Source organism: Penicillium citrinum (assembly GCF_028827155.1).
Source record: "Penicillium citrinum strain IBT 23319 chromosome Unknown utg000004l:1.0-2404223.0:1.0-2405248.0, whole genome shotgun sequence".
NCBI classification, from domain to species: Eukaryota; Fungi; Ascomycota; class Eurotiomycetes; order Eurotiales; family Aspergillaceae; genus Penicillium; species Penicillium citrinum.
In genome coordinates this window covers 1,014,780-1,037,219 of record NW_026622689.1, presented here as the reverse complement: position 1 = coordinate 1,037,219, position 22,440 = coordinate 1,014,780, and the positions used below count along the sequence as shown (strand labels likewise).

Sequence of the window (22,440 nt, the reverse complement as noted above, 5' to 3'; positions counted from 1 at the left end):
TGACAGTTGGGGGTGGTTTAGTACCAGGAAGAGTGATTAGTGCAGTCACAAAATAATGAAAGGCTCGAATAGGCAGTATTATTGAACTTCGAGTTATATTTATGATGATATCAGGGCTACTATCCTTGGTACACTCTCCAAGAATCTTCAATGAAGAAGATATTTCGTTCTGGAAAAGGACACCACCTCAAACAAAGCAGAGAAAAGATAGAAATGACCGAACACTCAGTCTTGGGATTCATTCAAAATAGAGAGCGTCTATAGAGCCCTGCATCTAGCAACGCTCCATTGCTTGGGTATTTGAAAGTAAATGCAGTCACAAAACATAATGCGCCGGAGGAATATGACACCAAGCTTCCCTCTATGATCAATCATGAACAGTATCAGAGTCGCAAATACCAACTTGCGGTACATGAATACTGGTACTTTCAATTGTCCCGATAATATGGTCACTTTTCATATTGTTTTAATGTTTCGTGTATCTTTGTTGTTCCCGATGTTGACCAGTTGCTTCTTCTTGCGTGATGAATCGATTACGAACCAACATACCAAACTTCGACGCCGAGAACATCAAATTTCACACCTTCATCGGAAAGGGGCTCATTTCCAAAGGTTTGACAAGGGGCACTGACGCCCTTTTCCAGACCAGAGTCAACCCAAAGTCCATAATGGCCATCCCTATAATGAATATATGAGCATGTATGGATACCATCGCAAAGAGAAGATCTTGAACTTACCCGCCACCCAAACTAAGGAACCCCGTCTCACAAAACATCATATAATCATTAACACCACTGTATGGGAAAGCCTTGAATCGAATGCGCTCAGGGGTACTCGCTCCACTACGCGGAGTAGCAGTTGAAGAAGGCGAAGGCGGCGCCAGCGCACCTCCACTCGCCGCAGCCAAATTCGTCTTAATATTCATATTAAGGTTATGAGCTGGCGACTCAGTCTTCGACTTTGAGTCTCCACGGAAAGTACTCCAACGCCCTGCGTGAGTAGTATCCGCTGAAGGAGGAGGCGGCAAACCAGCGCGTTCCAGCGCCTCTTCTGATTGTGGACCGTCACCGGAAAATGCTAGACCCATGTTGATGGGTGGTGGTAGCACACTTGCGCGCCAGAGGAAACATTCGCCTGTGCCGAAGAATTGCGAAGTCGGGTGCGGTGCGTCGGTCATGTAAGCGCCGAAAACTGCGCCAGTTGGAGAGGAGTCGCGGAGAACGAGGACGTAGCCCGCCCGCGGGCTGCGGTGTGAGAATTGTTCACAATTATCGTAGAGGGTTGCTAGGGAGGCGCCATCGCGGTCGAGACTATAGGCTAGACGCCAGTTTTCGACGAGTTGGAGGCGGGCTGGGACTAGGAGGCGGATTTCTTCGGCAAGGGAGCGTGTTAGGAGTTGTTGTTGGAGGAGGTCTTCACCTTTTGGAATGGTGAGGGTTAGAGGGGTGAGGGGTGGTGGTTGGAAGGGTGAAGCTGTTCGGCGTGGAGTGAAGACCTCGGACGAGGATGAAGGTGAAGATAAGGACCACGGCATAACGGAGGAATCGGGGGCGGCAATATTAGGGTCTGTCAGACGTCTGTATAGACCGGAGACGACGTGACTGACGGGATAGGAGAAGTAGGAGGTGGCACTGAAGGGATTGGTGGACTTTTGCTGGGGGTTGTGAGAGTCGGCTGGAGTGGAGGTTGAGGGGGTATCCGATGGGGGATCCCCTTGCGATGAGGACGACATACGGGCAATTCGAAAGAGAATTAGAAAATACTTGAACTTAAATCAAATGGGGGGGGAATATGTAGTTAGAAGGCCGAAAAGCTGCATGAGAAGGGAGAAAGACGGAGTTGGAGATACATTGGAAGTTGCACGGCTGAAACGACTATCGCTTATCATGTGGGGGTTAAGACGTATACATTCGGACAGCTGGAATATCACAAGCAATTGATAGACAATTCGAATAGAATCAATGTGATTATAGCATTAGAAAGCACAATTTAATATCAAATGAACGGATTAGTTTATTAGAAGTTTCATGTTGCAGAGTAAGCCTACGCGCAACTCCGACGGACCTCCAGTGATTACTTCGACCTGAAACATCCAACCACGCATGTACATACAACGGTAGATCTAATAACCAAAAAAAAGCCAATAAAGCTAAGAGCTCTGTGGTAATCAATTTCATTCGATCGGACTGACTCCCCGAATCGCCTTCTAGAAGAAAGAGAATGACGAGGTGGTGGCGGATACAACAGACGGAGTATAAGAGACAAATTCCAATACTGATAAAACCGTCAAAGCTCGTCCTTGAAACTATACCAAACTCAAGACCAAAACACATCCAAATTAACCCACTATACCCCATCAAAGATGACCTCCAGATTCCTCAGCTCCGAACGCTATCGCGTGGAAATCGCCGAAATGGAAGAAGAATTAGACACGCACAACCATCAACATGATATCGGTGACAGCGCCACAGACATGGTATGATATACATCTCAGTGTACCTGATGATCGCCAACGTCTATATCTCAAGTATCAGTAAATGCTAATACCCAGAAATGATAGAGCAGAAATATGACTACGGTGCGTAAATCGCGCAGTTTACGCAAATCTCGTGGTCGTCGATCACCAACTACTTCTCGAAAGGCTAGGGCTAGCTCGGGATCTGCTTCGAAGAGACGGAATCCTTCGAAGAGTTATCATCCGCATACGCATGGGAAGCGTGAACATCCGGAGGAGTAAGTCGGCGCTGGGGCTATTGGTAGGATTAAATGGCAAAGTTGGTATGGATCAGTATGTTTGTACCAGGGCTGCCAGTGGTAGCATGTTGGTTGCACTCAGCGAAGGCATACATCAAGGTGACGGGTACTTGAATTGTAGCTGAGAATCGCATGATTTTCATTTTCATCATATTCTTTTAATATCTAGAAGTAAGTAACAAACACTGATTGAGGGTATCATATTCAGATAAAGGGCAGCAGTTCAGACAATGGATGTAATCAAATCCGCTGATCCTTCGGGCGTAGGTCGACCGTCTCAAATTGAAGTTTATTCACCTCAAAAACATGGCCCGGTCTCAAAGCTCCAGTATATATATTTTCCTCGGCATGTGGATGGAATAAGCCAGTTTGGGTACAATTCAGAACCGTCTTTAACCCGGGAGGATCAGTAAGACGGAACACGCCCCAATCGGGATTTTTGCTTGGAGCACACACAATCGCAATGCTTTCTGGTAGCATTACCTGGTATCCGCAGTGGGTGTGTAAGTCACGCGAGCTCATGAAGCATGTTTGCGTTGGATGAGTGTGGATCCAGCCCAGCATCAATAAGTCCTCTGAGTCACAGTATTCGAAGATAGCAGACTCGTTGGTTGTCTCGCATGTATCTGATGTAGAAGTTTGTTCTGGGATGATCAATCTAGAGATGAATAGAGCGTTCGATACCAATGTGCCACAGAGGATACCACATGTTTCCAAGTTACGCCGTGTGTTGGCTGCGGCGCAGGACAAGAATTGGGACCTGAGGTTGGCCGGTAGAAAGACGGATCGTAGGGGGCTACCATTCTCCAGATACGCGGAGGGCTTGAATGTGTAACTTGCTGGATCAAGGTTGGAAGGGGTAGATCTGTCCTCAGACAATGGCGCTTTATCGGGGAGTGGTGGTGTTGAGGATATCTTTGATGGAAGGGGCGGGGCTTCTGCAGATCCAGTGCCATCCACGAACGAGGCTCTGCTCGGTGCAATAAGCTGTTTTGGTGGAAGGACTGGGGGTGGTTGTCGTTCTGCGTTCTTATCATGAATCGCGATTCTCGCCGGTGGGACAAAGGATTCCAGTGCGTTTTGGCGCGGCACTGTGGGATACTTGTATGCAGAAGACACCCGAGGAGGGATATCAGGTGCAGTGGACTGTTGACGCGCGGTAGTGTTTTTCGGCGTCGTTCCCATATTATAGCCAATCTTTTGAATCTGTTGGCTCACGTCGTCGACTCCCCGCTCATTCGTCTTCAATGCATCCTCCCATCCTCCCCATACCCCTGCAACTCGCCGACTATCATCTTCGCCTTGTTCTTTGGTTCTCCGGGCGGTTGCTCGGCGAGTGAGTTCCGATTGCGCTAAACGGACCGCAAGGTCCCTATTCTCGCCTGCCTCCAAGGGTTTCGCAACGCCACTCAAAGCGGGATCGACAATCTGGTCGCGCGGCTCCGCTGGTAGATTTATTTCGGATTGTTTTCGTGACTGACGTTCGCGCATAAGCTGAGTGTAGCGTTCATAACGTTTCTTGATACGCGGCTTTAGCTGTTCCAATTTATAAAGGTTCTTCTCCACCTCTTTCTCGGCTGCAACTAAAGCCTTTCTCTCCGGGCTATCTTTCAGAGCCTGGGGGTGTTTGGAGAGGTTGACCAGGACTAGTTGGGCATGTCGGAAAAGGAGGAGATATGCTTGTTCGTCACGGCCTTCGTACTCGTAGATTTGTGCCTGTTTAGTGAGGAAGAATTAGCCTCGTATTCATGATTGAACGGAATGACCACATTGCAGCTTACCTCCTGAATCAGCGATGCAGCAGACCTTAGCCAATACTTGAGCGGAACAGCCGAATCGTATTCATAATCCTGGGCGATGCGAGTGATACTTTCCACACTCTGGGGTGGACTACCCCCAGTCCCGATCACCGGTGAACGAGATGCCATAGTCGCGACAGCGCCAAAATTTCGAATGAGATGAGAAGATAGGAACTATTCCAAGATGAAAGGACCCTTCTTCATGCAAAAGTAGTCTGAAGGGGCATGATTGTCACAGGATGGGTGGGGCAATCACCAAATGCTGAAAGATGACCAACCCGCAGTTGAAGGCAACTGCATAAAAGCGATCCTGAGGTGAAAGATGTCAGGCAGAAAGAAAGAGAGCGATGAAACTCAAGACACAAACACGAGAAGTTGGAAAAGTCACAAAGTGTCGTTGGGGTTGCCTGGTTGAAAGTGGGATGCCGCGCGGAGCCCCAAAGGAAATCACACGCGCTCTCCGCTTTCTCCGTTAATTTCTCCAACTCCGCCTTAACTTGGGTGCATAACCCTCCCAGCAATGCAGATATACGCGATCGAAACTAGGAGTTATCCCTTATGATAGAATTGGATATACTAGTCTCTAATTGTACAGTATGAAGTCGCCAATATGGACACCGTTGACACGCTATCCATTGACGGAGCGGCTGAGCCAGTTACCGAAAGTCCATGCTAGGACTGTTCGGGTGAATATTGTGTCTGAGCAGCTCATGGGTAAGTTGCTAACCCTTGGACGGAATAGTTTTCTGATCTGTGCTAATTCATGATCTCTGTAGATGATGTTTGCCAACGACTATCGCCCTTTCTGCAAAAACGAGACAAGAATGGACAACGACTACCCTTGGATATCTTAGACCTATGGCCTGGCGCTGGTCTACTTTCCTCGAAAATCAATGACCTTCTACAACCTCGTCGTCATATTCTCCTTGAGCCTGCGTTAAAGAGCTTCGGTCAATTCCTCGAACCCCTCGCAGCCAGCAAGTCTTGCTATACACTTGAACAGATGGATGTCTATTCCCAAAACAATTGGCCAAGTGTGATTAAACGGCTTCTTCCAGAGCAAAAACCGCTAAAGTCGAAGATAGCCGGTGAAATGAAAAACAATGATACGCTACTTGTACTGGCCAATCCCGCCGCACCGAACTCTATCCTGAATCACTATACACCGGCACGATGGTGGGGGGCGGTCATGGAGGACTGCTTGAACCAAGCAGGTTTCCATGAATATGGCAGTGTTCGAATACTAGCTTTGATGCCGCAAGTAGAAGCGAAGATTGTTCTTCCACAAACCATGGCAGATCGTAATCGACCCGCTCTGCTGACAGAGAGCGTGGCAAAGCAGGCAATGGAAGTTGCTTGCTGTTACGATGATTTATCATGGGTTGGTCTCAAGGGTATTGATCTATACAACAAAATATCCGAGCGTGTTTCTGAGAGAAGCGCCGCTCTTCAAATTTCTACACCACCAGGCCGTGAAGTACCAGCCATTCGCCTGGCACCAGCTCAACCAAACACAACCAAGAAATCGCTCCCACATACGCCAAGAATCGGTACGGAGCATCATGATCGTCTTATAAAAAAGATGAAGAGTTCTGATAAGTCTGTTGCTGCCAAGGCCCGGACTGCACTTGGGGCCGACAATCGTGCGGCTTATTATCGAGAATTGTCTGTCCAGAAACAATTGACTATCGACGCGAAGATGAATGAGCTGGCTCGTCTAGCAGACTCGATTGACACGCCGACTTCCAGCTTACAAAACCTGGACCAGCAGATTGGGTCTCTAACTGATGAACTGGCCGAATTGATCGGCAATGTGCACTACAAGGTTTTCCGGACCAAGGATCGACTGTTGGATGAAACGCGAGCCTCGCGAATTGGCGATGGTAACTTCGACGATGCAGCATTGATGTGGGACCGACGTCCATTCGAGCCTCTGGGAATTGATGTGGATGAACTATACCCTCGTCACCCAACTTCCCTTCTCTTTTTCGAAGCCGATGAAAATTGCATTGCTGCGCAGAAATTGTCCCAAGTCTCTGTCGAGCGACGCGCAGAAGTGGCGCAGTTATTTGACACCTTGACGAGGGTGTTTCGGAGTAAAAACGATATGACGGTGGCGGAGCTTATTCAAAGCCTAATGCCGGAGCTTACAACAGACCAGGTTCTTCGGGCCATCCCTGGTCTCCTTGCGTATGCGGATAAGCGGTGGAAAGATGGTAGTCTCCCGGATAAGCGAACTGTTGAGGAAGAGAAGAAGGACGCACCAATATCGGAGCGTGTTGACTATGATTTCCGTGGATGGCGGGTGCGGAGTCTTTCTGTGGAGCTGCTGTGGGAGATTATACTGTTGTATGAGAAGAATGCGCAGGATCTGTCGGCATTACAATTGAGCCGCATTATTGGGGCAACATTGACGACGTTTCGTGCGGGGGAGAGCACGGATGGAATGAAGCGGATGCACTGAGCGTATTCCGGGAGTTGTATTCAGGAATTGAGATACCCTGTACTATACCTGTACTTATTATATACCTACCTATACAATATTCAGCATACATTATATTAGTACATACATGTATATTCACAGTAACCTAATCCTGTACTACGTATGTACATACTACATACTAACTAGTTAACTATTTATGGCAATGTAGTATGTAGATGCACGCGTGGCTGCAGCGGGCCGGGACGCACGGGGGAGATTGATTGGCTGATAACATCTACAAGCAGTTACTGTTTAGGGTAAACCACTTGATACTGTACTATGGGGTTAGGAGTATACCCTGGACCTACTAGAATAATTTTAAGTATATTTATTATATTTAAGAATACTACTGGAATGAATTTATGATGATTCCGGAATATTCTCTAGCTCCAGCTTGTTCTTATTTCCCCGTTTCTAGTCGCATGCGGTGGGCCCCGGTTGCAGATGACCCTACCCTACCTACCCTAATACACCTAGTGCACCCTGCACTGGGGCAGTATACCACCCTGCACCGTTGCACTCTTATCTACTACCCTTGTATAGTAAGCACTATGATACTAATAAATATATCATCCGTATTTTGAATATATAATATACAGATATATACATAAGTAAACTTTAACATACAGATATAAACCATTATATCTATATGACACATAAACAACTGATTAATATTCCCGAACGGTGGACCCTGCCGATCGAACAGCCGACCCTATTGTAGCTTAGCATTTTCTTTACTCTACTGTAAGTGTACATACTGAGTACTCCGTCCTGTTCATCTCATTTAACAAATCCACCACTACCACCGTCACATTCTTCCTCCACCGGCGATCTGCACTTTTTCACTGGCACACCAGCATTTTCTGTCATTTCCCATTTGGTCGAGACCGACCATCGACTGCGTAAGTGGGTGTCCTGTCATTTCCAATCCCGTTTTCTTTATTATTATTATTATTATTATTATTATTTTCATTATTATTGTTTTTTCTTTTTTCTTTTTCCTTTTTCCTTTTTCCTTTTTCCTTTTTCCTTTTTCCTTTTTCCTTTTTCCTTTTTCCTTTCTTTTCTTTTTTTCTTTTTCCCTGAATCCTTTATCTAACGCGGCCCCCAACATTACCCAAATCGCCATTGTTCGCGTCTTTGCATTTCCACGCTTTCACGCTTTGTCCTCGCCGCTTCATTCTCCTCTCAATTCCTCTTTATTCTTTATTCTTTTTAATTCTCTCTTTCACCTCTTTCTTCTCTTGTCCTACTCGGCCTCGAGGATTCCGATAAAATTAATCTTTTTTTAAAAAAAAAACCTCCATTTCCCCGAGTCATCTCTATCCAATTTTCAAGTACCTACTTCCCCTCTTCGCCACTCCGTCATAACCAGCCCTAAAAACTTGAACCGTGGATGATGCGCTTGACTGGCACGAACACGCAAACCACGACTACTTTTCGCCTTTGGTGGCGCTGATAATCGCCCGCCTCACTACTGCGCCTTAATCTGTCCTACAATCTATTAATCTAGACTCTATCTGTCTATCCCCCGGCAATCGGCTATACTCAATTGACCTTTTAATTACCGCTTTATCACCCACCCTTTGACTCACCAACGGCCGTAATTCCATTTTGGCCCATATCCCCCCATCATGCCCGGCATGACTCCTCCCAGTTCACCTATGCAATTGTCGCTGCATACCTGTGGTAATGGCAAGGGTATTTCGCAAACTTCGACTTCCAATTCAAATCTCACGCCTCCAGTAACTCCAATCGGCAAAGAAGGCAGCGGGCGCATTACTACCCCGTTATCAGAACCCAGTGAAGACCGCTCAACAACATTAATTAAACGCAACATCACCACACCTATTCGCTTTACAGATGATCTAGAACCCAGTCTCGATGAACGCGGCCGTCGCATTGAATTCGGCGAAGGAGTCTGGAGTAAAGTGTATAAAGCACACTGGATACCAACCACTTCAACCCCGCTCAATACACCACCTAGTTCCCCAATCACAGCAAACAAAGTGGTAGCTGTCAAGACTTCCCGTCGCGGTGATGCAGCGCCAATCCTTCAGGCAGAGGCATTAATCCTCACCCGCTTAACCCTAACACCCGGTCACGAGAGACACATCGTTCCATTCCACGGATATCATCCGGAAACTCAGTCCATAGTCATGTCTGCCGTGCCTTTAGCTCTCTCAACATATATCGAAGAACAAGCCAATCTCGCCCGCAACACTCCCATCTCAACAGCAACCATGTTCGACCCTTTCCTCGGTCCAGCGCCTTGGAAGGATTTAGCCCGGAAACTGATTAGTACTCTCGGCTGGCTCCACCATGATGCAGGTATCATGCACGGCGACGTCAAGCCGCATAGTATCCTCCTCCAACCCATCGAAACAGACAACGCCAGTCCCCACCCTTTCCGGTACGAGCCGCTCTTAGCAGACTTCTCCGCTGCAATGACAATCTCGTCTTCTACAGAAAACGAGAAAGAAAGCGAGAAGATCTTGTCAAGCTTTACAGCGCCATTTTCAGCGCCAGAGGTCCTTAAAGCTCTTAGACCTGGAAGTGGGAACCCCCCACCTACCCCGGCTTCGGATATCTTTTCCATGGCTGCGACGTTACTAGCTGCTGCGACGGGTGATGTCCTTTTATACCCTGGGTGTGATTTTCGGCGGAGGAATCTTATGGCCGGGGAGGGTCATCAGATTGTGGACTTTATTAGGTCGTTTGGGAATGGGGCGAGGGTTCCTAGGAATGGATTTGTTGAGAGGTTGGTTAAACCGGCTGTTGTGAAGGATCCTGAGCGAAGAATTTCGGCGGTTGATTGGATGGTTCTTGCTGAGGAGGTTTGTTCTGCGTAATTTTTCTTCTGAGTTAAGGGGGTTTTTTTTTCTCGATTCATTTTGTTTTGCATTTGGAGCATTTTGATTATACTACACTCGTTAGATCATATACCCGGTTAGATGGAGTTGAGGGGAACAGAGCATGGCATACAATATTTGCATAAATTCAACAATTTCAAAAAAGAGATTAGCATTCTGTTTGATGGCTTTCTTTAGTATCATGATCCACTCGTAGTACATCGATTGAAATGAGCCATATAAAGTACTGATCAATCGTAATTATTCCCGGGACAATTCCCTACCACATAATCATAGCTCTAGGTACCCCGGTATCAGAGAGTCCCCCATACCAGCAAGAACTCGCAAAATCACCAGGCCAAATTCACTGACCACTCTCACCCTCACCTTCAACAAAAGCCTTCAAATCCTGAACCCATAAATCAAAATTCTGCTTCAACTTCCCCCCATACATCATCTTGACAACCCAAACTATCCATCCAACCTGTAACTCCCAGTTCCTAACCTCAGTACCCCCCTCCACATCTTTAACCTCATGTTCCCGCTCGGCAGTCAAAAGCGAAGGCCCCATCGTCCCCGGCGCTTCAAAATCCGAAGCCCAAACAATACGTCCGGCCGTCCCGGTCTCCGAATTCGGCGCCACGTACTCGGTTACCACGAGCCCGGCATCTGTGGCTGCTTGGGGTTTAGTTGAGGTTGGATCCATGCGTACGTGAAATGTCACCCTTGTTCCCTTTTGCAGGATTGGTGAGAGGGGTTCATTTGTGGAGGTTGTGGATGGAGAATCGGGCTGTGAGACTATTGTCACGCGTGGAACGAAGGAGTTCCATTTTGGCCATGTTGATGTGTTGGTTAGGACTTCCCAGACGGCGGTTGATGGGGCGTTGATGTGGATTGAGCTGCCGAGGTGGAGGGATGCGGAGTCTGGGGTTATGTTTGGTGTTGGGCGGTTTGTGTTTGTTGGATTTGAGAGTGACATTTTGACTATTATCGCAATATACAATATGTAGATGGTGGAGTTAGTTTTGAATGGCAGAGGGTTGTAAGAAGGAGATGAATTTCGTGAGAAGATTGTTTTGGGGTTTGATTTGATCGGCTGAGTTGAGCCTCCGAGCTCCGATAAGCCATGGCACCATCCAAGCTTCGGGCTGCTCGGTTGTCTGTTTGCTTGGCATTTCTGGAATGATGTCTGTACAAGCATCAATGCATTACGTCCTACTGCAGAGATCGACGATCTCGATGATTTCCCACCAATTATTCTAGAGTCCCTGGTCGGAAAGATAATAGTCCGTCCACTCGAGGATGTAGCTGTCAATTCCAATGCTGGCCGTCTCCGCATTGTGGGGTAGATCCTCCGGGGGTTTGGCGACGATTCCTCCGGGGATAGTGACGATCGCATTGTTGACTTACTCAGAGAGCGCCGGTAGTTGATTTCGGTCAGAGTATAAAGCTGGCTCTTGGAAGCTTGGTTTGGCCTGGCATAGATCTTATTGTTTTGTCAATTGGCTTGTTCAAAATGCTGATTCCTCGGGCGACAGTATTAGCCCTAGTTTCCTCTTTTGCGCTCGGAGCTCCGAACTATCAACGCTCAGACACCAGTCGCCCCCATCACTGTACAGTATCTTCATCAAATGGCACGGCAGATGATACACCAGCGGCACTGAAAGCCTTTGCCGAATGTGCCACGGATTCGATCATTGTTTTCGACAAAGGGGTGGATTATAATATTTTCACTCCGATCAGTGCCACGAACCTAAGCAATGTGGAAATCCAGGTCAATGGAAACCTGCATCTTCCTCAGAGCATTGCCGAAGTCCAAAGTATTGTCAATCGAACCAACAGAGTTACGTATGCGGATGGCCAGCATTGGTTCACCTTCAAAGGACCCAATATTGACTATACCGGATCCTCAGATATCAATAATGGCTGGATCAATTCTTACGGTCAAGCTTGGTGGGATGCAAACCCTGTCAATGGCTCGGGAATTGACTCTCGACCTCATCTTATGAGTTTTAAGACCACCGGTGGCTCTTTGAAGTACTTCAAATCTCGTAAACCCATTGCCTGGAATGTTCAGGTTGGCGGAGACGATATCGAAATCAGTCGCGCTTTCATCGACGCTGAGTCAACCGGATCTTTCCCCTTCAATACAGATGGATTCGATGTCACTGCCACAAATGTCCGTATCACTGACAGTGTGATTTACAATGGAGATGATGCCGTTGCCATCCAATCTGGATCCCACAATGTCCTCTTCGAAAGAAATACCATCGGCTATCAGAGTCACGGTATGAGTATTGGTTCATTAGGTCAAGATCCACAGGATATCGCCAATGTTTCGAACATTCATTTCAACGATGTCACCGTCATAGATGCTGTTTACGCTGCACGATTCAAGTCTTGGATGGGTGGTCAGGGTATCGCGAAGAACATTACGTGGAAGAATATCCGCGTGTATAATGTGACATTTCCCATATTCGTCACGCAGAGCTATTTCAACCAGGGATCTTCTCAAACTCAACTTGGTGATGGCCAGACTACGGGACGTGTCAATAATGCCTCTGTTACGATGGAGGACTTCTCTTGGTCTGACTTTACTGGAACTATTAATACATTCCGACCTGGTGATGGGTCATGCGTGACAGATCCTTGTTGGTATGATGATGGTCTTCCTGGCCTTAAGCATACTGAAGCTATTGTCATTGAATGCAATACGGAGACTTCTTGTAAGAACTTCAAGTTGGAGAATGTTCAGATTATTCCGCAGAATATGGAGTCTCCAACTGCTGTGTGTATCAATGCTACTGCTGCGCTCAACCCTCACTTGGGCTTTGACTGCCGGAATGGCACGTTCGTTCCTTCTTAAAGATTCTTGCTTTGATATGCCGTACTTCACTGATCAGCTTCTACTCCTTCCTATTTTGAAATGCTACAATATAGACAGTTTGCTCCTTCCATTTGTGTTCTCTCATCATCCCAAGGAAGGCACGAACAGCAATGTAAACATTTGCCATATTCTCTCCCACTTCTCTTCTCTTCTTTTCCTCTCTTCCTCTCTTCTTCTCTCATCACCCACTCTTTTATCACCATTCGTTCCGTATACTCAATATACATACTTTCATCACTATAAAGCATTCTGCCACTCACTTATTGTATTCATTTCTCAAGTCTTCTATTCGCCTACTTACCATGATGTACGACCACCATCCTTTGCACTACGGAAGGCATCACCCGACGCCTCAATTCTGCATCTTTCGACCCGGTGGATCACTGGTGCCTCTTATACCTGTCGATGAACTACCAGTTTGGCTTCAAATTTGCAGCTGGTCGCCGTCGATGTATATGCAAATTCAGCCTGTTACATTGAGCGTCATACCTCGGATAGGAGAGTATGAAGTTATCTGTCACCGTTGCTCGAGCGGCGTCGATTCTCTTCATCAAAGCGTTTCCGATCGCGACGACTCTCCTAGGTCTTCGAACAGCCGAAGAAAAAGCTGTCCGGAAATATTTTCTGTTACAGGAATCGGCACGGTGCCTCCAAGCCTAGACCCCAATATGGTCTTTCCAGCCGGATTTCGATGCCCAGTCACGGAGCAACAGCCTTTAAACGCGACACCTGGTAGCCCACCTTTGGAAGGGCTTCCCTTTAATATGCCCCATATACCCGGGATGACATTCAACTTCAAACCAATGTTGACGCCTTTTGTATCTCAGTTACCGCCGAACATGATCAATCCAAGTCCTCCAGGGTCAGATGTCGGGGTTAAAGAGTCATCTTCAGATCCTATGGTACCTCCTCGAAAACCAAACCTCAACGGGAAGGATCCAGGCGATTCAGCGTCTCTTCTCAAGCTTGCCTCTCTTCCACCCCCGGTAGTTCCACTTGGAAATGAGGAGGATCGACCCACAACTCCTGCGCCATGTGCACCAAGTAAGCATCCACTGAGTCCAGATACCCAAGGGAGGATGTCACAAGCAATTGCAGCCTCCCTTTGCTCCGTATCAGTGGAGAACGAGAACATTCCACCGAGATGTCCAAGACGGTCTTCGATTGGGCAGGCCTCTAACAGTAACATTGTTGCATCGATAGCGAACGAGGATGGAGTGCACTCAGTACCTTTGATTACTGCGATCGATCATTTGAAAGAGGTTATCAACTTGAAGGAAATACCACCGCCAACAAGTCCTCATTACAGCAGCGTGAGTGGTGGGTCAGGAAAGCACACACGACCGAGACCACTGTCGCGTGTCTCAATTACTTCGTCAAAGCCTCTGTCTCGAGCCTCCTCAAAGGCAAAAAGACGTTGCGATGCTGCTCAAAGACGCCGTGAGCGAGCTAACCGTCGCCGTGAGAAGAGAAAAGAAAAGTTGGAAGGTGTGGACGCTGTCAGCCCGAAAGGCGAACGCCACAGGCGAGATAAGATACCTTGGGATAACGGCGGAGGAGAATCCCAGAATCTCTTTGAGCAAAAGCCAGAGCAGGTCAACTCATACACGAAACGACGTGACCGACGTGAAAATCAGGCCAAAGGTCGAAAAGATCACGCCTCGAAGAGTCGACATATGCACATGTTTATGTCTTCAAAATAGCGTCATTACGCCACCATCGAGCTGGCCAAAGCAAGATGATGAACTGCTGGGTGAATTGGTAAGTATATTTGCATTGTTCACTCCCACCGGAGATGTATATATAGCATTCTGGCTTCAGGTTGTTCAATCTTTTCTCTTGCCAACTTGATGATTCGGGTTTGGTCTGTCACCAGAAGAGGCTGTCACTCATTCCATTTAGATAGTTGGGTTTTGTATTGGGTCCACGGATTGCACTGGAGCACTCTTTTTATGCATATTTTGGCGTTGGTCAGCATACTTTCATGTTGGTGAACTTGGAGGGTTGATGTTTTTATGGCTGTTACCTTTAGATAGTTACTTCGTTACTGGGCCTTGAGATGTACCGAGGGCTATGTTTATTAACCTCACACACTCGTTCTATTCCAATCAAATGCACGCATGATTTTACAACTACTCTGATAAGCCGGTAGTAAGACTATCATTAGTTACTGATGATGATAGCAACATGTGTTTGAATTGGCTTTGGCCGCGGATCAACTCCGATGTATACCACGCCTCCCACAAACCTGGGAACTCGGGGTCTTCCCCCGCACTCTTATCTCCCGTAGATCCGGCTTCGGCAGGGTTCCAAATCCTTGTCATCAAGACCCTGTTTCAAGTTCATACTCAGATGGAATCGAGAAATGGCAGGTAGTAAGAAGCCTCGTGGAATTCGACATGATCGCCACTGCTACCGCTGCCGCATGAAAGGCATCAAATGCGATCTCAACCGACCACGATGCCAACCATGCTTACAACAAGATGTACCTTGCCAGTATCCTCAACGAGTGAAATGGATGAGCGAGAAGACAGCCCCAAGTCCAGTTCTAAAGTCATCACCTCGAGTATCACCATCTTCGCCATCATCGAATACTACGAGTAGTATCTCGACTATGGTGAACAATCAGTATGATCGAACAAATCTACACGCAAATATCCCAGTCAACCTATACGGATTCATCGACCTCCTCTCCCACTTCTACCAAGAAATCCAATCCAGCAAACAAGAACTACCAGACGAAGCCGTCGAGCTCATATCACGCACCCTCAGTTTCGCCCGATCTCGACTACAAGGCACAGATGATAAGGACTCAATACAATCCCATTTAACAGCCTTATCGAATCTGAGCCGGGTAATAGAATCAGCACACCCAGTCGCCCTCTTTGGTATCGGCACCTTTGCCATGTTTGAAGTATGCTGTGGCTCCTTTGGTCAATGGCATAGACATCTTCAAGGTGCACGCTCTTTACTTGATCTCCACTGTCATAATCAAACAGACATGAACCATCTAACACGCCAAATTCCCGGTCTTGCGGATGTCCTGGCATACCTTGTTTGGTTCGATGTAACAGGTACACTTGTCCGTGAAGATGGAGCTCTCATTTTCAACGATTGGCATCGCAACTGTCTTCATCAGACGTTTTTCTCTTCTGTAGGCTGTCCACCAGATACATTTGACTTATTCGTGCATCTTGCGAAACTGGACTCGGAATCGCAATCACAATCGCAATCTCAGTCGAATACGCCCGAATCCAACATTATTCTTGTACAACTGAGTACCAGAGCAATGAATCAGATCCTTCACCTCGACTCGACAGATACAACAGAAAGCGGTCTTGCAGCCGCAGTATACAGATATGCGGGGGCAATAGGTGCATTTGCCCGATTGAATCGACCTCGGCACGAGAATCGCACAGATGAATATAGTCATTCAAGCGTTCTTTCAGATATGGTAGATCGTGCCTGTGGCGCAATATCCATGCTCCCCACTACCTCGCGTTTCTATGTACATCTCGCTACGCCTGCCTATCTAATTGGTCAACATGCAACACACGCGGGACAGTGTGAAGTTATTCGCACATATTGGCGGAATTGTCGGCTTTGTGAATTTCCGCGTTATCCGGATGGTCAGGAGCAGTGTGAACGGCATTGGGTGAATCGGGGTATTATTTTGGGAACGTAGATGGTGACTGGTGGAGACGATAAGATCGCGGGGTAAAAAGAGGATTATCTTTGATAACTTGCCTATTTGGGAAAGCAATCTATATCAAGTTGGACGGCTTTATCTTTTGGCTTGTCTTTTTTTATTCGATATTGTCGATAATTCCAGGTTATATCTTATTCGGAGGATACTATTATCAGTAGTATAAAATACAAGTCTTAACTAGTCCCCCTTCCCTCCCCCTTTCCATCTCTAGATATCTGTTCTACTCCAGGATTTTCAGTCCTGTATTCCACAATGACTACTACATCAACCCCCTCATACCTCGACCGCGCCGCTCAAAAGCGAGCAGACCAACTCGCTCTAATCCCAACTGAATGGCGTCTCTCCTCAGTCCCATCCATCGATTCCCATCCGAACGCACTAGCTTACATTCGACGCATCCTCTCCAAGAGGGAACTAGCCTTAACAGAAGAAACGGATATAACAGTTCTCCTCCGCAAACTCTCCTCCGGCGAACTCACCTCTCTAGAACTAACAACCGCCTTCGCCAAACGCGCATCTCTAGCCCACCAACTCACAACATGCTGTACGGAAATCTTCTTCGAAGAAGCCTTTGCAACAGCAAAACAAATGGATGAGTATCTGGCAAAGACAGGTTCTACACTTGGTCCTTTACACGGATTACCTGTCTCAATCAAGGACTTATTTTCCGTGAAGGGTGTCGATACATCGATTGGTAACTCCATCCAGCCTTTCATTGCCGACTTAAATAAAGTATAAAAGTACCTCATTTACTAACGAGGGGTTCAGGATGGGTCGGATTAACAAACAATCCCTCTGAAACCGATAAATCCGTCGCACAAACCCTTCGCCGTCTCGGTGCAATCTTATACGTAAAAACCAATCTACCTCAATCAATGATGATGTCCGACTCATACAATCATGTCTTTGGACAATGCGTGCATCCACTTAATCGTCGTCTGATTTCCGGCGGGAGTTCAGGTGGTGAGGCTTCTCTTCTTGGTGCGAGGGGAAGTCCATTGGGTATTGGAACTGATTTGGGTGGTTCTATTCGGATTCCGGCGAGTTTGACGGGCATTTTTGGTCTTTCGCCTAGTCCCGGTAGACATCCTTATGAGAGGGGGAAGTAAGTATTTACCTTTTCCCCTTGAACTTAGTGCAATTGATCACTTCTATGAACTTGGTTGTTAACTTATTTGTTGAATTTCTTTTTTAGTCCTGGGCAAGATATTGTTCGTTCGGTTGCTGGTCCAATGGCTTGTGATTTGGCGAGTATTGAGCGGTACATGGAGGCTTTACCATGTGCTTCTCCTTGGGAATTGGATCAGCATACTGCTCCAGTTCCATGGAGGAAAAGTCTTGCTTCTTTGAGGGCTAAGAGGTTACGTATTGGGTTTTTGGTTGATGACGGTGTTGTGAAGGTTCAACCTCCGATTGCGAGAGCTGTTGGAGATGTTATTGATGCATTGAGAGCAGCTGGGCATGAAGGTATATATTTATTTTTTCTTGTTTCTCAGTTTATTCTGCTCTTACTGCTTTTTTGATGGGTTTATTCTGATTTTTTTTTTCTTTCTTCAGTTGTTGAATGGAACGCGTCCTCGCATGCCTACGCCTATTCTCTATGGGAGAAAGCCATTCTATCTGATGGCGGCGAAGGCTGTCGCAAGAAGATCGAAATGACTGGTGAACCTCTGGTGGAGGGTATGCTGGTTGGAACACCTGAACATATCTTATCTACTTCTGAGACGCATCAGGTATGTGAATTCGTCTCGAGAAATATGTTCTCTGCTAAGAATCACAGTTGAATGCGGATAAGTATCTTTATGAGAGTAGTTACCTCGATCGATGGACTATGTCCGGAATTGACGCACTAATCATGCCTACTACGCCTTGGGTGGGATATAAACCCTGGACATGGGTGAAGTCCAATGCCTACGTAGGATATACTAGTATCTGGAATTTGCTGGGATATGCAGCATTATCTATTCCCGTTACTACTGCGTCGCGGGAGAAAGATGTGCCAGGCCAGGAATGGCGGGATCATGTTCCCAGGAACGCGGGGGATAAATTCAATAAAGAACAGTGTGAGTATATACTCAGCAATCCGTGAAGTAAGACAGCACTAATATACTGCCCAGATGATATTGATCTGGTCGAGGGCATGCCTGTCGGTGTTCAGGTCGTAGGTGGCCGCTTCGGCGAAGAGAAATGCGTTGCTGTAGCAAAGGCCATTGAGCAGGCTATGAGATGGAAAGATGCAGCCCGGTCTAATCTTTAAGTCTAGCCTACGACATACAATATAAAGTATCTATATACTATGTAAACTTTGAATATTCCATTTCATGTCTAATGTAATCGTGTTCGTTTCGTGTTCGCGTGATGCCACAATAGTACAGTGCCTATAACAAGGAGCGTGAAAATAGTACATATTTACAACTGGTTCAGAGAATCTCATCAGATCAGAGAGGAGCATTCATCCGTTCCTTATAATCCGGAAACTCAAAGTCCGCTAGATCAAAATCAACCGACGGACGACGATCCTGCAGCTCAAAATCATGCTCTTGAGTCCCCATCGTGCCCATCGTCGATGTGGAAGGTGGACTTGGCGTAACGGAGTCAGATCCAACGCGCAATTCGCGTACAACACGGATACCCTCTAATCCAGAACTATCCGCACTGCCACTTTCTGGATCATCTTCAGCTTTCTGGGTCTTTGAAATACTGGCTGTATAATTGCCTCCTTGTCCGGAGTAGAAGGTGTCGTTATAGAAAATTCCACCGTCGGGATATTGGTGGTCATAGATAGAGGGTTTGCGAGATGACGAGAGAAATGTTGTGTTTGAGTGGGTTTTTGAGGCTGGTGATGAGTGTAATGGCTGTGGACGGAAGCAAAAGGAGAATAGTCGTGATAATAGAGTGTGGAGAGGTGGGAGGCAAGCACAGATGATAGAGACGTTTGCTTCGAGGGAGGACCAGACTGCTGCTTCTGCATTTGTCTCTGTTTAAATGCGTTAGCTAGATGTTCCTTCGAGTGGTGATTGAAAGAGGTGTCATTCTCCTTTCACGTACTTGTAAAGTCATGGCCGCCCACCATGAGACTCAATTCATAGACTCGAGCTGAGCTCGTTGCGATGACGAAAATTCCAACGCCGAAGATCAACATTATACCCACTCGAAGACGCTTAGCGAGCTGCAGTCGATATAGGAATGGCATGGGTAGAATCAGGATAATGATATCAGTGACGATATGAATACCGGCATTTGTGAACCAGACTGGGCCTTCCGGTAGACATTTGCTTCGGTCTCCGTTCCAAAAAGCAGAAACCGGAACGCAGAAGACAAACCCACTTATTACCATCCAAAGCCCAGCAATGACGAGGAATCCAATGAGTATGTACGAAGTGATGAGGAAGCGTCGGAAGCGAAAAATAGAGGTCAAGAAGAGAGTGGCGGAGATTTTGGCTAGGATGAGAGAGGCGTTGTAAAATGGGATAGATATCCAGAGATACTGATGGAGCTCGACGTTAGAGAAAACCATTTGAATGCTATCATATGGGAGGTTCCTTACAATTAAATTCTTTCTGATGTCGGAGTGAGAAAGGGTTGCTTTCGGCTCACCAAGCCCATGATCTCGTTCTATATGATTGGCATGAGTATGTGGAAGAGTAGAAAGGAGTGAACGAAAGCATGTCTTACCGAGAAGTGTGAATGCATAGAATATAACAGAGCACAAGAAAGCTGCAACGATGAGCAGGTCATCGTATCCCCATTTCTTCACCAGCTTAATGCGCGTGAACAGACGAATTGCAACGAACAGACCGGCCAGAATAGTAAAGATGGTCGTGATAACCAAGACGCGCATTCTCAAGTGGGAGGAATGAGATGGTCCCCAAATGATCCATTGGAATGATTTGACGGTTGTTAGAAGTAAGAGCAAGCAAGTTTCAGTTCATTTGTTGCACGCGAGGTCTTGCTTCAGGCGTGGGAAAGGAAGAAGAAGAATAAAAAAGAAATCAAAAGTACCGTGCCACGCAGGGAGTAGAGTGGTATTGAATATATGCAGTAAGGCTTAAAATGGATAGTTCCCGGGTTTCGATGGATTTTAATACGAACAGGAATGGGGTTCAAGGAAATACTAAATATAAGAGAGACTTGAAGTATATCCAATGGTTCCTCGGATTGTCCGAATGATCCAATTCTTCAGAACAATCTAGCCAGGCACATTCTGCACAGTAGAACCAATCTCAACATCGATTTTCTGAAGAGTAATTCTTTACGAGATTGACTTAGCGTGCTAAGCCTGTAACATTCCCTTCATCATGGCTGATCTCAGTGTGGCCAGCCCACAATAGACGTGCCGCATTGGGTAAGTCTTCAATCGCCAAATGCGTCAAAGACTATAGATTCCCTGCTCTCGCACCACAGGGCCCGAACTTATCCATTAGATATGATAGGATATCCACAAAATTCATATTCCACACGAAACATGATTAGTCGAGAATAAGGTTGTGGATCACTTCAAGCTCGTAAAACCCACCACTCACTGCCAGATCCCGGATTTTATACATCGCAGGACTCTCAAAAGACCGGTCGGGTCCCAAGCCATAACCCAAGTCATGAAAATCTTATTTTCAAGTATTTCTTTTTTTTTACGATTTATCACCGATTACCGTTTTGCGGATCCGAGAATTACCATGGCGCTGGATTTTATCTGGGCTGAAATGGGACATTGTTATTCGTTGTTCTATGCTGTCTATAGTGGAGACATCTTCGGACGCGGGGGGGGGGTGTCAAGGTCGACGGGGTTAGGAGGACATATTTTTTTGCCAATTTTCAGATCACGACTTGCATCAATTATTGTGGGACTTTGTGTAAATCTCTTTACGACGAAAAGTCTACACGTGTCGGAATTGTTTTCCTGTGATATTCATTGTGTTCATTGTGGGTACTGCTCGTAAAGATCATATCATATTGATCGGAGTCGCCGATAGCTAAGCTCCTAGTTCCCGATATTTAGTGTTTGAACGATTAGAATCTCTTCGGATGAGTTCTTGGCTGCGGGGGAATAAGTGCCGCGTTTTTGGTGGATCTTATCGGCTTTTGACTTGAATTTCGTGGCTATCTTCATTTGCTGTGGCGTAGTTCTAGGCCATGCTATATATCTGTTGGTGGCGGATGTCAGGGCATTGGGTAACCGTGGGGGGGGGGTGTCCTACTAAGAGTATCACTGGTTGTTTAGAAAGATATGATACACTATGGGGTCCTCGTTCTAGTCCTTGATAGTCCTTGAATCATTTCTTGCCAATCTTTCCCCACAATCTCGCTCGTTAAATCTTTCTTTTTGCGTCCCCCGAGACGGTCCATGGTCAGACCTATATTCGGCTCCATTTTGGCTAAACGGGCTACCTATACTGTATACGGTATGGCCGAGTCATTCAGCATCTTAGGAAAGATGCTGAATGACTCGGCAATAGCAAGGTTGCTATTGCCATTACCCCCCCTCCCCGAGATATTCGAAGGAGAGTGAGATAAAAGCCGCGCGTTCTTGCAAGAAACTTACATGCACATTGACACCTTTCTACAGCCGTAATTCCACAATCGGCCCATATCCTAGCACACATACATAGATAGTAGGTTATATCCCTCGGTATTTTATCTACAAGAAAGCAAATTAGGAGATAGGCTCTCTTCGTGAGTGGTAAAGGCTCTGGGACATCCAGTTCGCTTGGGACTTACATCAATCGATTTATCGACAGGGGAGATATCTCAGGTTTGTAGTCAATACTAAAAGCCATTTCCTATGAGATATCCGTGAAGAAAAAGAAAATCCAGAGACTAGTGTATCCTTGCATTGTGTATAATTTCTCAAAGTATACCAATCATCCTCTCGGCGGAGGCTGTAGTTACCAGCATAAGCCATTGTCTCCAAGTGTTCATCCAATCCAGACTTCACTGCGTTTGTAGTATACATACGCAAC

General features: G+C 46.6%; 11 protein-coding genes across 11 annotated transcripts; 7 read left to right on the top strand and 4 right to left on the bottom strand.

Annotated features, from left to right (window-relative positions):
• Positions 1 to 533: 533 nt before the first annotated feature.
• N7469_005327 (putative oxidative stress response protein Oxr1) lies at positions 534 to 1,732 on the bottom strand (the record flags this gene model as incomplete). Its single annotated transcript, XM_056644247.1, has 2 exons — positions 534 to 678; positions 738 to 1,732. 2 exons carry the CDS (start codon positions 1,730 to 1,732, stop codon positions 534 to 536), a joined length of 1,140 nt encoding a protein of 379 aa, XP_056501061.1.
• Positions 1,733 to 2,362: 630 nt separating this feature from the next.
• Positions 2,363 to 2,737, top strand: N7469_005326 (uncharacterized protein; the record flags this gene model as incomplete). The annotated part of the gene is made up of 2 exons (XM_056644246.1): positions 2,363 to 2,476; positions 2,561 to 2,737. The coding sequence occupies 2 exons, from the start codon at positions 2,363 to 2,365 to the stop codon at positions 2,735 to 2,737; spliced, it is 291 nt and encodes a 96-aa protein (XP_056501060.1).
• A 257-nt stretch (positions 2,738 to 2,994) lies between these two features.
• Positions 2,995 to 4,682, bottom strand: N7469_005325 (putative endosome-associated ubiquitin isopeptidase (AmsH); the record flags this gene model as incomplete). Its single annotated transcript, XM_056644245.1, has 2 exons — positions 2,995 to 4,470; positions 4,536 to 4,682. 2 exons carry the CDS (start codon positions 4,680 to 4,682, stop codon positions 2,995 to 2,997), a joined length of 1,623 nt encoding a protein of 540 aa, XP_056501059.1.
• Positions 4,683 to 5,149: 467 nt separating this feature from the next.
• Positions 5,150 to 7,017, top strand: N7469_005324 (uncharacterized protein; the record flags this gene model as incomplete). Its single annotated transcript, XM_056644244.1, has 2 exons — positions 5,150 to 5,267; positions 5,330 to 7,017. 2 exons carry the CDS (start codon positions 5,150 to 5,152, stop codon positions 7,015 to 7,017), a joined length of 1,806 nt encoding a protein of 601 aa, XP_056501058.1.
• Positions 7,018 to 8,669: 1,652 nt separating this feature from the next.
• On the top strand, positions 8,670 to 9,887 carry N7469_005323 (protein kinase domain-containing protein; the record flags this gene model as incomplete). The annotated part of the gene is made up of 1 exon (XM_056644243.1): positions 8,670 to 9,887. The coding sequence occupies one exon, from the start codon at positions 8,670 to 8,672 to the stop codon at positions 9,885 to 9,887; it is 1,218 nt and encodes a 405-aa protein (XP_056501057.1).
• A 364-nt stretch (positions 9,888 to 10,251) lies between these two features.
• N7469_005322 (SRPBCC domain-containing protein) lies at positions 10,252 to 10,866 on the bottom strand (the record flags this gene model as incomplete). Its single annotated transcript, XM_056644242.1, has 1 exon — positions 10,252 to 10,866. The coding sequence occupies one exon, from the start codon at positions 10,864 to 10,866 to the stop codon at positions 10,252 to 10,254; it is 615 nt and encodes a 204-aa protein (XP_056501056.1).
• A 537-nt stretch (positions 10,867 to 11,403) lies between these two features.
• On the top strand, positions 11,404 to 12,753 carry pgxC (putative extracellular exo-polygalacturonase; the record flags this gene model as incomplete). Its single annotated transcript, XM_056644241.1, has 1 exon — positions 11,404 to 12,753. One exon carries the CDS (start codon positions 11,404 to 11,406, stop codon positions 12,751 to 12,753), a length of 1,350 nt encoding a protein of 449 aa, XP_056501055.1.
• A 689-nt stretch (positions 12,754 to 13,442) lies between these two features.
• N7469_005320 (uncharacterized protein) lies at positions 13,443 to 14,477 on the top strand (the record flags this gene model as incomplete). The annotated part of the gene is made up of 1 exon (XM_056644240.1): positions 13,443 to 14,477. The coding sequence occupies one exon, from the start codon at positions 13,443 to 13,445 to the stop codon at positions 14,475 to 14,477; it is 1,035 nt and encodes a 344-aa protein (XP_056501054.1).
• A 662-nt stretch (positions 14,478 to 15,139) lies between these two features.
• Positions 15,140 to 16,459, top strand: N7469_005319 (Zn(II)2Cys6 transcription factor; the record flags this gene model as incomplete). The annotated part of the gene is made up of 1 exon (XM_056644239.1): positions 15,140 to 16,459. One exon carries the CDS (start codon positions 15,140 to 15,142, stop codon positions 16,457 to 16,459), a length of 1,320 nt encoding a protein of 439 aa, XP_056501053.1.
• Positions 16,460 to 16,735: 276 nt separating this feature from the next.
• N7469_005318 (Amidase) lies at positions 16,736 to 18,740 on the top strand (the record flags this gene model as incomplete). The annotated part of the gene is made up of 6 exons (XM_056644238.1): positions 16,736 to 17,177; positions 17,252 to 17,588; positions 17,679 to 17,950; positions 18,041 to 18,216; positions 18,264 to 18,546; positions 18,601 to 18,740. The coding sequence occupies 6 exons, from the start codon at positions 16,736 to 16,738 to the stop codon at positions 18,738 to 18,740; spliced, it is 1,650 nt and encodes a 549-aa protein (XP_056501052.1).
• A 181-nt stretch (positions 18,741 to 18,921) lies between these two features.
• On the bottom strand, positions 18,922 to 20,324 carry N7469_005317 (uncharacterized protein; the record flags this gene model as incomplete). Its single annotated transcript, XM_056644237.1, has 3 exons — positions 18,922 to 19,460; positions 19,532 to 20,098; positions 20,159 to 20,324. The coding sequence occupies 3 exons, from the start codon at positions 20,322 to 20,324 to the stop codon at positions 18,922 to 18,924; spliced, it is 1,272 nt and encodes a 423-aa protein (XP_056501051.1).
• Between the last annotated feature and the right edge of the window lie 2,116 nt (positions 20,325 to 22,440).